The sequence below is a fragment of the Tupaia chinensis genome, unplaced genomic scaffold, assembly GCF_000334495.1.
Source record: "Tupaia chinensis unplaced genomic scaffold, TupChi_1.0 Scaffold000527_1, whole genome shotgun sequence".
NCBI lineage: Eukaryota > Metazoa > Chordata > Mammalia > Scandentia > Tupaiidae > Tupaia > Tupaia belangeri.
The window spans coordinates 6,589,954-6,602,315 of NW_006160040.1; the positions used below are offsets into that span (position 1 = coordinate 6,589,954).

The window sequence follows — 12,362 nt, forward strand, 5'->3', positions numbered from 1 at the left end:
GCAACCACATCAACTTCCGGCTTGCGGCGCGGTCCTGGTTGGCTAGAGGCCACATTTCCGTCACGTGACCCGCGCAGGCGCTGTGCGAGGCGGAGGGTGCGAGCTGCGGCCCACAGACACCCGGCGCGTTCCAAAGTGGGACTTCCCGGCCCCGGCTCGGGGCGGTCCCTGGGGAGGCCGGGGCCCCCCCCGCCGCGCCCGCGGGCCTGAGGGGCGGGGCTGGGGCTCGGCTCCTGGCTCGTGAGGCTCTGCTGGGAAGCCCCATCCCGCACAGCACTTCTCCGTAGCCGCCAAGCTGGAGTTGGAAGTGGATCTCCGTGGGGCCGGGGCGCTGGCTGCCGGGCAGCGGCTCCTCCAGGCCGAGGCCCCTGCAGAGAATGTGCCGGAGACTGTGGCAGTCTCCCGGCGGAGCGGCCAGGCCGGGAGTATGCTGCGCTGGTTCAGCACCGTGATCCTATTTGCCGCCTTCCTGGGGCTGGTGAGAGCCGGGGCTGCAGCACTTGCCAGGGGAGTGAACAGGCATGCTGCAGAGAACTAGGCCTTGCGAGTTCTCCGCCTTCGCAGGGTGCCAACTGTGTGACCTTGGGCATGTTACTTGGGCTACCAGGGCTCAGTTTCCCTATCTGGAAAATGGGCACAATTTTTAAACTTGGTGAGATGGTCACATACGAAATTGTTTGAATATGTTTTCCAGCTCCAGCAAACCTTCCTATGTCTCTTCTGTGGGATGGGGAGGGATAGGAAGATGCAAGATGGCTTGCCCAGGTGTTTTGCCATTGTCACTCTTTTGGGATTTCCTCTTCCTGGTGGTCTGATCAAATTCAGCCAACTACGTAATTTTGCAAATAGAGAAACTGGCCCAGAGAGGATAAGTGGATTTCCAGTTCATACAATTGGGAATATATCTCTTATTCTACCCTATTTAAATAGGTTTTGATCTTCCCTAGATTCATTATTTGTAGATGCTTTCCTTTTATCACTTGGCAGTTGTGATCCTAGGGAGATGGGAGGGTGAGTCCTCTGAGGAGTCACTTCTGATCACTTAGTCTGAAACTTGGGACCTGGGGTGGTTTAGAGTATTTCAGGGGGAGGCAGGGAGTGAAGGAAGAGATCACTGCAGGTACTTGGTGAGCCCTGTGCCTGGTCCGCTTGTAATAAATCCTTTCAGAGTGTGAACTAATTTGATTAGAGCAGATCTTCAGACTTCCAGTGTTGTTCCAGCCTGGGTGAGCCTGTGCCCATGCTGGTTTAGTCTTGGCCTGCTCTGGCTTGGGCAGGGGCACACCGATGCCTTTAGAACAGAGCACTGCAATTATTAAGAGAATAAATTATATTTGAATTGTAGTCCTGTTAGAGACGTTTCTTCAGGTGTCCAGCAGTTTTCCTCTGAAAGCTGATGACAACCCTTAGTTCATGCCAGCTCTACTTGTCTTTGAGTAAAATTTTGTCCTTTGGGGACCACCCTGTAGTGTGGTGGTTAAGGCACTGGATTCCACATGGCTGACAATGTGGTTTGAGTCCTGGATATGGAGCTTTGAAGAATATGCTTAGTGTGTGTGCACACGCATACAAAATAGTGATAGGAGGGGGAGATGGAGGAGAAGGGATTACAGATTACAGGGTGGCCATCACCTGTGGGGAGATATTTTCTCACTTTTCTTCTCTCTGGCTACACATGTTCTCCAGCAAAATTTTAAAAAAACGTTATTCTGTACATATGTATTAATGTTTTCTAAGAAAGCAAAACAGACAATACTCCTGGTGGGGGTTTTTTGAGTTAAAAAAATTTTTTTTTTAGTTTTTTTGCCATAGGGAAAGTGTGCTTAATAGAGAGACAGAGACAGTAGAGGGGAAAGTGAGAAATTCCTTCCTGTAGGGGCTGGGTGAAACGGCCATGCCACAGTCCCTTCTCCTCTGTTCTCCTCAGGGTTTTGAGCATGTAGGCACATGCACCCGGTATGACTTTCAAGCTCAAATCAGGTCTGGGATTTGAACAGAGGTCAGCATGTAGGTGTTCAGTGCCTTAACCATCATGCTACCTGGTCCCAGTGGTGTGGGATTTTATTTGACAAAATATGTGAATTTAGAAACATGTAAGTTGTTTATTCCCTACATGTTTTATGTGTATAGTTCAGAGAATATCCAGGAATATTGCTGTCTTAACATCAACAAAATTTTTAATACTTAAAAATTTTAACATCTAAATTCTTATGTTTTTGCACATTAGTATATTTCCAAATATACAAAACTATTTCAAGAATAGTTCTAATGTTTTATTAACTACACATAAAACAATACAATACAGAATAGTCTTTTAAGGTATTGCTCAAAAAGGAATTGATTACAACAGAAAGTCAGAATTATAAGAATATTTTAAAAATTCAGTTGTCAGGGGACAGCAGTTAGCCTAATGGCTATGTCGCTAGACTCCCATGTAGTCGACTGTGGTTCAAGTCCTAGACCCGGTGGCTTAAAGTCACGCTGGACGTGTGTGCATGCGTGCCCAAGATCCCAAGAGGAGAATGGAGGAGATGGGATTGCGATGTGGCCATCCCCCTGGGGGTGATTTCTCGCTTTCTCTCTATCTGTCTCTGTCTTTCCAGCAAGCGCACATGCCCTATAGCAAAAACCTCTCAAAACAAACAAACAAATAATTCAGTTGTCAAAACTAGAAAAAGAGTAGAAGTCTGTAGCTCCTACTGTTCTGTCATTGTGAATTTTTCCTGATTGTGGGACTTAAAGTAATCCCCTACATTTCATTGTAATCTGCCCCAACTTTTTTTTTTCATAGTGGAAAAGCTATGAAAGCTACCAAATAGACATTTGTTATTGTTACTATATTAAATGGACAAATAATAATTGTATGTATTTTGGGGCTGTGGTGTGAGAATCATGTATACAATGTGTAATGACTAAATCAGAGCAACTACTGTATGTTAGACCTCTGTTGGTGTTTTTTTTTTTTTTTTTTTTTTTTTTTTTTTTTTGTTTTTTTTTTTTAGGACAAGTGTGCTGCTCAAAGAGAGACAGAGATTAGAGGTAGAGAGGGGGAAATTGGGAAATCACCCCCTAGAAGAGTTGGTCACAGTGCAATCTCTTATCCATTTTCTTTCAGGGATTTTGGGCATGCACATATACACCTGGTATGATTTTTCAAGCTGCTAGGTTGGGGATTCAGCGCCGTTGGCCATATGGAATCCAGCCACCTTAACCTCTGTGCTACCTGCTGGCCCCTAGACATTATAATGATTGTAAGTAAAAGCTTTTCTTTTTAAATATTAGGGGATGAGTGTCGCTATACTGGGACCCACATTTCAAGATTTGGCAACGAATGTGAACCGAAATATCAGTAGTCTTTCTCTAATTTTTGTGGGCCGTGCCTTTGGATACTTGAGTGGCTCTGTGATTGGTGGAGTTCTTTTTGACATTATGAATAGTTTTCTACTTTTAGGTAAGTGAACACTAATTTTAGCTTCTTTGTGATTTTCAATGAATTTACAATTTGTCTTAGATATGAAAAATACTAGTCTACAGAATGGTTGATCATTGAAGTGGGTAGGGCTTAGTTGCCCTTGATGGAGGTTTGGTTTTCCTATGCCTTTGACAGTGATAGGGTGTCTGCCCTGGCAATCTGCAAACTGAGATTAGCCCTAGGATGTATTAACAATCCTTAGTCTTCCTGGCCTTCACTATAAGTTAGGTATCACTCTTGGATCACACACTGTTCCTGCTTATCAGGGTTTATGGCAGATCTCCTGGGGATTCCCCACAGATTAGAGTGAGATTTTTTTTTTTCCAACTCCTTTTTTTTTTTTTTTTGATTGCTAGAGGGTGTGTGTGCCCACCAGAAACAGAGAAGGAAAGGGAGAAAGTAGGTAAAGTATCCTTCCTAATTGGGCATGGTCACCCTTCTCCATCTTACCATCCTTTTGGGATTTGCAGCACTCATGTACACATATATCTGGTAGGTTCCTCAAGCCACCAGGGCTGGGATTTGAACCATGGTTAAGTGTGTGGGATGTGGCTCTCTTAACACCTGGGCCATCCCTGGGACGAGCTTTCTTTTGAGAGGTTTTTGCCATAGGGCATGTGTACTTGCCAGAAAGAGAGAGATATTGATACAGAAAGCAAGAAATCAACCCCCAGGGGGGATGGCAATGCCACAATCCCTTCTTCTCCATTCTCCTTTCGGGATCTTGGGCATGCGCATACACACATGCGTGGCATGAGTTTAAGCCACCTGGTCCGGGACTCGAACCGCAGTCAACTACATGGGAGTCCAGCGACATAGCCATTACGCCAACTGCTGGTGCCTGGAATGAGCTTTTTGCACCTCTGGATTGGGAGCATAGTGGGGAGGGAGTGATTTATGAGCTAATGTAAGGTACATTTTTTTCCTTGTTGCCACATCTCAGTGACAACTCCAGATCACCCCATCCCACCCTGGAAATAGCAAAGCTTTTAATATTCTCTTTTTTCAATAAACTGACATGTTTAAAGAAAATTTAGATTACTGTGACAAAACCCCTTTGAAATAAGAATAATGTATTATTGTTAGTGAACAAATAATCCCTTTTATTTCCCAAGTGGGTTGAAAGAATATATTTCTCTTCCCATTCCTCAAACTAATTTATTTAGTACTTATTTACTATAAATCACTATAGTAATTGCATTTCATTTTTGCATTTATTTTATGATCTAAAAATCCCTTTAGTTTATTAAATGTGAAGCATTTAAATAAGTAATTTTTGGTCTGTATATTTTGCTATAAAGCTCTGCCTTTTGGTAAAATTTATAGTTTGATTATTAGCAGTGCTAGATATGTTTTCATATTGTAGTAATTTATGTTATAGTTCATAACAGTTATAAAAACTTAAATGAAATAACCACTTGTAGAAGCTTATTTACACATTATACTCAAATATTAATTTGACTTTACTTTGCATTTTTGAAAGTTTTTATGTTGATTTGATCCATGACTGCAAGAATAGTATTTTGCCGCTGACATATTTACCTCTCTTCTCAGGGCTGTCAATGCTGGCTACCACAGTCGGTTTCTATCTTGTTCCCTTTTGTAAAACAGCAGTATTGTTGATTGTCATGATGTCTGTCTTTGGTGCTTCAGTCGGCATTCTGGATACAGGTTAGTGTACCTTTCCGTGTTACCTCTGGGAGTAGAGATTACCTACTAGAAAAAGAAGAGTTGATATTACTGTTCCTTGCAGTCAACCTCCCAAAATAACATGGAGCTACTGAGTTGGTCATTGGGTCACCCAGTCAGAACTGCCCCTCTTGGCAACTATTATTGGCAATTCAGGGGCCTGTTTTTGAGTAGCCAGTTACAAAATGAACTTAAAGAATGATATTCTATGAGATAACTCTTGGTTTTTAGTGTACTATTTTTCTTCTTTCTTTTCTCCCTTGAAAGTGCCTTCTCTCCAGCAGCAGATCCTGTATGTAGCACGTCTTTTTTATTTAGAGAGATTTTTGCTATAGAGTGCATGTGCTCACCAGAGAGACAGAGACAGAGAGAAAGAAAGTGAAAAATAACCCCCCGGGGGGGGGTGGGTAGCCATGCTGCAATCCGTTCTCCATTCTCCTCTCAGGATTTTGGGGGCACAGACACACGCACACACACACACACACACACACACACACACACATACCCAGTGTGATTTTCAAGCCACCAGGTCTGGGACTCAAACTGCAGTTGGCTACGTGGGAGTCCAGCTCCTTTACCACCATGCCATGTGCTGGCCCCAATATGTCACATTTCTTTACCTCTGAAACCAACTTTTTACCCACCTTTTCTTCCTCTGCTGTTACTTGACAGATCTGGGAAATATTTTAGACTTTAGGCCTAGTTTGGTTATGAACTTACTAGGTGAAATTACGTTATTTGAAAATATCTGTTAAAAAACAAAGATAGCTCAAGACTTGATGCTTCTTGTGTTTCATCTTGTAGGTATTTAGATAGTGATAACTGCAAATGCTAAAAGCTGTCCTTGTTTTCTGTATGGGCACACCAGAATCCTGGAGTATTCCGGTTCCTGAACATGTGTTTTGTATCTGCTATATACATAAGTAAATAATTTTTCTCAACTATCTTCCAGTTGCAAGTACAGATAATTTGATAATTTGATAATTTGTTCACTATTTGATAAATTTTCTCTTTTTAAACATAAATACTTAAAAAACTTTATAAATATAAATATCTTTATAAATATCTCCCCCCAGCCCTATCTTAGTAGTGGATTGTAAAAACCATTTTGCGGGGCCAGTAGGTGGCATGACAGTTAAGGTTGCTAGATCCCACATGGCTGACTGCTGTTTGAGTCCTGGACCACGTAACTTGGAAAACATGCTGGGCACATGTGCATGTTTGCTCCAAATCCCAAGAGAATGGAGAAGTGATTGTGGCATGGTGAGTACATGCGCCCTATAGCAAACTAGTCCCCCCAAAAAAGCCTTTTGCTAACGTGCCTGGCTCTAGGAGGTATTTACCACTTACTGAAGTGAGTATGTGATATTATAATGCATAGACTTCTCTGGTGGTAGTGGGCTAGAGCTCCTTAATCATAAAATTGACTTAGGTGCAATGTTTGATAACTTTGAATATTATAATACTTGTGCCAGGGAAAGTAGACTTATCTCCTGATAGTAATGAACTGTTGTTTCCAAAGTTACTATGCTTAACCTAATTATTTCTCTCATCTTTCATTGGTAGGTGGTAATGTCCTTATCTTGGCTCTTTGGGGGGACAAAGGAGCTCCACATATGCAGGCCTTACACTTCAGTTTTGCTTTGGGTGCCTTTTTGGCTCCACTGCTAGCTAAGTTGGCACTGGGCACGACAACCGTGTCTGCTGAAAACCACACGGAGTCTGACTTCCACCATCCTGTCCTCAACCAGTCATCTGGAGCTGACTCAGAATCTCTGTTTGGAATACCTGAAAATCTGAATTTACTGTGGGCTTATGCTCTTATTGGGACTTACGTTTTAGTAGTTTCTCTCTTTTTTTTTGCTTTGCTTTTAAAGAAAAGCTCAAGGCGGGAGACAGCAAATGCATCTGCTCAGAGCTCTCGAAGAGCTAAACATCACAAAGCCCTTCTGAGTCTCCTTTTCGTGTTCTTCTTCTTTTATGTTGGAGCTGAGGTAACATATGGCTCTTATGTCTTTTCCTTTGCAACCACTCATGTTGGCATGAAAGAAAGTGAAGCTGCTGGGTTGAACTCCATCTTCTGGGGGACCTTTGCAGCCTGCAGGGGCCTGGCGATCTTTTTTGCTACATATTTCCAACCCGGAACCATGATTGTGATCAGCAACATCGGCAGCTTGGCTTCTTCTTTATTTCTGGTGCTTTTTGACAAGAACCCACTTTGTCTCTGGATAGCAACTTCCGTGTATGGGGCCTCAATGGCAACCACATTTCCGAGTGGAGTTTCCTGGATTGAGCAATACACAACCATCCATGGGAAAGCTGCAGCGTTTTTTGTAGTTGGTGCAGCCCTGGGAGAAATGGCCATTCCTGCAGTAATTGGAATTCTTCAGGGAAAATATCCTCATTTGCCTGTAGTTCTGTATACCTCCTTGGGGGCAGCAATAGCCACTGCTATTTTATTTCCTGTGATGTATAAATTAGCCACTTCACCTCTTGATCGTCAGCGAAAAGAAAACAGAAAGAGTGAGGACCAGAAAGCTTTGCTTGCCAGCTCTGGGCTAAATGACTACGAGGAAGAGAATGAAGATGATGATGCAGAAAAATGGAATGAAATGGATTTTGAAGTGATTGAAATGAATGATACAATGAGGGATTCTGTAATACAGACATCTAGAAATATATTGATGGAGCCCACAACTGAAGACTCCAACCAGTCCCTCCCTAATGTGTTAGTTTTTGAGTCTTCTTTGGCTAATACTGGCATCTCCCCTGTGAAGCACCTTGCCAGAAACCAGGATAAAAGGGACTGACACTTAAGAGAAGATGGATAACTAATTACCACTTCTAAACAGGCCAGTCAGAGCAGAGCATTAGCAGATTTTCAGCATGCTTTGAGGTCTGATTATAACAAATGTTAAAAAGTTGTGAAATGTCCTGTAATTCCTAGAGTCTTCCATAAATAACCAAATGGTCTCATACAGTAGGATCTTGTTGTGAGGCTGGTAGCTCATGAAGTAATATTTTCTGGTTTCCATCCCTCAGAGCATGCAAAGAAGGCATTTGTTTTTGAGACGTTGAGGGTTCCAATAGAATGAAACCATGGAGGAGTTGAACTGGTTTGCTGAACAAATAATCATGCATTGGTATTCTGCCAAGGAAATTGAGAAAGTAGTTTTTATAAAAGAGAGCATCTTTGGAAATGGACATATATTTTTAATATTAATCACTTTATGTGAGTGGTTGGACCAAAGAATTGGAATGAGTCATTTGATCTGTGATTTCTATGCCGAGAACACAGAATAGGACCCAGGAGACCTGGCTTTATGCCTTGACTTTCCTTTCTGGCTCTGCACTCATCACTGAATGCAGGCCTCATTTATCTCACCTCCCTGTTCATCTAGAAATGAAAATGAGACGATTTCTAAATTGGGAATCCGTAAGTTTTAAAGTTCGTGCAAGATACCCGCACCAGTGCTGGCCCATTCTTCATTTCAGATGAGAAGTCAAACAAAAATGATAAATAGCTTTAAGAATGTGCTATTGATTATGAATATGTGTCCATTTAACATACTTAATGTGTGATGCTTTATTTGAATGACTATCTGAACACATTTTTCAGTACTGCATTTCATTGATTCTAAGATACATCATTTTTTTCTACACTTTTAACATCTCTAAAATCAGGACGTATCTTAAAATCTGTGATCGTTTAACATGTGCCAAAGTTTAATTGGCAGTCCCCCCCCATATGTGTATATAAGGTAATGTCACATTTTACAATCAGTGTTTTAGATTCAGTGAAATACAGTAATTTATTCAATTATGGGAATTATACTATTTTTGCAGACATTTTAAAAAGAAAAGTTATTTTTATATGCTAATTTTCTCTCTATGTTCAGATGTATTTGGAGGCACTATGTTTTGATTTTTAAAAGCAGTTTTGGAGTTAACTACATTAGTAGTAGAACTGTTCACAGGGTCATTTGAGGTCCTTTGCCTACCTCAGTCACAGAGGCTGAGTCTGCGCCTTCCTGTTTCAGGGTTTGATCCTCACTGGGTTTGAGTGGTAATCATGTTGTAACACTGTAAACCAGATTATAAGTTTAATGTACAATGAGATGCAGTCTTTTCCAGTGAAAAGATCCATCTAGGTCTCCTTATTCCCAAGTTTGAGGTACTTTGGAAACCAAAGTACTGGTTAAAAGTTGTCAGGTAGCTAAAGATCAGGGAAGAGGAAGGGTACTTCATGTAAATATGGCAAAACTGGTGTGGGCCACCCTTGGATAAATGACTAGAACTGAGGATGAATTTTCTTCACTTCTTTCTAAGTTTTATGGTGAATAATACCTAATTTATACGTGACTAAAGTATGTCTGCTTTCTCTGATTTCTACGAATTTACCTTTGTTTTTTTTTAAAAACATTTCCAGAGGGGCCAGAGGGTAGTGTGGTGGTTGGGGTACTGGACTCCCATGTGGCTGATCAGGGTTTAAGTCCCGGACTTGGCGACCTGTTTTTTTTTTTTTTTCTCTCTCTCTCATGAGTGCATGTGTCCTGTAGCAAATTAAAAAAATAATAATAAAAGTTAGATCAGTAATTCTTAAAAGAAAAAAAAGATCCCCAGAAGACACACGCACTCCTTGGAGAGAGAGAGAGAGATCAAGTGAGAGGCACTCTCCATGAGGAATGGCCACATTATAATCCTTTCTCCATTTCTCCTTTTGGGATTTTGGGCCTGCACCCACATGCACCTGATGTGTTTTTCAAGTTACCAGGTCCAGGACTCAAAATGTGCAGTTGGCCATGGGGTGTCCAGATGCCTTAAGCACCATGCCATGGGCTGGCCCCACCTTTAAGTGAAACACAGTACCTTTTGACCACTGCCGCTTTTACCTGTATGCCTGCCACAGTACTGGTTCATGTTAATAATCTAACAGCTTTGGAAGGGGTTAGGGGAGGGTTAGTAAAAAGCCTTTTGCAATTTTTAAACTGTACTTTTCCCTTAGCTGGGACTTGGAAAATTTACTATTTATTCTCAGGCAGTAGCAATTACTTGACAGCTGGGAGGCTTGTTATTGTGTAGAACAGTAATCCTGCCTTCAGTATCTACCCCCCTGTCCCCAGGGTTTTGCCATAGGTGCTCACCAGAGAGAGAGAGAGAGAGAGAGAGAAAGTGAGAAATCACACCCCAGAGAAGATGGCCACACTACAATCCCTTCTCTCCATTCTCCTTTTGGGACTTGTATGCAAATGGCCATGCATGCAAACACATCAGGCACGAGTTTCAAGCTGCTGGGTCTGGGACTTGAACTGTGGTTGGCCATGTGGGAGTTCAGTGCCTTAACTACCATGCCACCTGCTGGTCCCCCACATCTACTTTTAGAGAGCAGAAGATGTATTATTTTTTATACAAAAATGCATCATGACTTTTCTAGCAAGACCCAGTAGCTCAGAAGAGAAAGATGCTAATAAGAACATGGCAGAAAATTTGGAACTTCATAGGGAAATTCACTAGGATTTTACAAACAAAAATGTGAATGGCCAGATGATAGGCATTGTTAAAGTTTGATAATATATTTCCACAGTGGAAGGAAAAGACTTAGTATAATTTTAAGTATTAACATTCATCTTGATTAGTTCTTAGTAAATGTCTGTTAATATACAAATAACCTGTACTTAATTGCCAGGCCAGGCCCAGGGACTGTTCTGTGTTTGTGTTTGTGTGTGTGTGTGTGTGTATGTTGTTTCATTTTGTTTTTTTTTTAAAGACAGGGTCTCACTGTGTTGGAAATTCCCTGCCTCAGCCTCCCAGGTAGCTGGAACTACGTGTATACCACACCTGGCTCACAGATTCATACAAGGTTGTGCTATATTGCCCATGTTGGCAGTGAACTTTTGATTGTCCTACTCCAGCCTAAGCAGCTGGCATTATGGGTACATGCCACCACACTGGGCTTTTAGGATTGGCCTGGAATAAAACCCAGTCTTCCATGTGGCTGTGACCTACTGAGCAGCAGTGTCCAGTGTGTTCTACTAAGATTGGGTTGGCACAGTTCACTTTTTTTTTGTTTGTTTGTTTTGTTTTTTTGAGAAATTTTCACTGTAGGGTGCGTTCGCTCGCCAGACAGAGAGAGACATAGAGACAGAAAGCGAGAAATCACCCCCCAGGGGGGATGGTCACGCCGCAATCCCTTCTCCTCCACTCTCCTCTCGGGATCTTGGGCACGCACGCACACGCGCCCGGCGTGAGTTTTAAGCCACCGGGTCCGGGACACGAACCGTGGTCGACTACATGGGAGTCCAGCGACATAGCCATTACGCTAACTGCTGGTTCCCAGTTCACTTTTGTTTTTAATGAAGAGTTACTTAATATTATTATTTTTAGGTTTTGCCATAGGGCTTGTGCACTCACTGGAGAGAGATGAGAGAGACAGTGAGAGGGAAAGTAGAATTTATCTCCTGGGGGGATTGCCATACTGAAATCCCTTCTACCTTCTCTTGGGATTCTGGGTGCACATGCACATGTGTCTGGTGTGATTTAAAAGTTGCTGAGTCTGGGACTTAAACTGTGGTTAGCCATGTGGGAGTCTAGCACCTTCACCACCACACCACCTGCTAGTCCTGGCCCAGTTCACTTTTGAATCAGAACTGGAAAAACAAAATCACACCAAATTGCAGACATTTTTCAACAAGCCTATTAGACTGAAGTCAGTGGACTGATTTTTACCAAGAAAAAGAAAAGTTTTGTCCTATTAGGTTAGCATTTTTACTGAAGTGAGCTGCAAGAGGATTCCTAGTTTGCAAGAGATATTGCAACTCAATCTCCGTGGACCAGAAACATTTCCAGGTTCATGCATAGCAATCATTTAACAGATATTTATGGGGCATTTACCATGTTTCATAATCTGGGCTCTGGGAACATAACAATGTAAAACAGAAGAGATCTTCATCTTTACTGAGCTTGTTTTACAGTTTCAAATAATATTTGCTGGGCCACCCTGAGGCATAGAGGGTCCCATAGAGCCAGCTGCGCAGTTTGGCTCCCAGACCCAGCAGTTTGAAGAACATACTAGGTGGAATCAAAATCCCAAAATGAGAGAGAGATGAAAAAGGGATTGTGTGTCAATTCCTCATGGGGGGAGGGGTGTGCTTTCTCACTCCCCCTCCCTCTGCCTCTTGGAAGTGTATGCACTCTCTGGGGG

At 42.2% G+C, this 12,362-nt stretch overlaps 1 protein-coding gene across 1 annotated transcript; it reads left to right on the plus strand.

The window, feature by feature from the left end:
• The first annotated feature begins 216 nt into the window (after nt 1–216).
• On the plus strand, nt 217–9,632 carry SLC60A2 (solute carrier family 60 member 2). Its single transcript, XM_006157004.3, has 4 exons — nt 217–478; nt 3,283–3,451; nt 5,027–5,143; nt 6,728–9,632. Exons 1-4 carry the CDS (start codon nt 428–430, stop codon nt 7,969–7,971), a joined length of 1,581 nt encoding a protein of 526 aa, XP_006157066.2. The 5' UTR covers nt 217–427; the 3' UTR covers nt 7,972–9,632.
• Nucleotides 9,633–12,362: the final 2,730 nt, after the last annotated feature.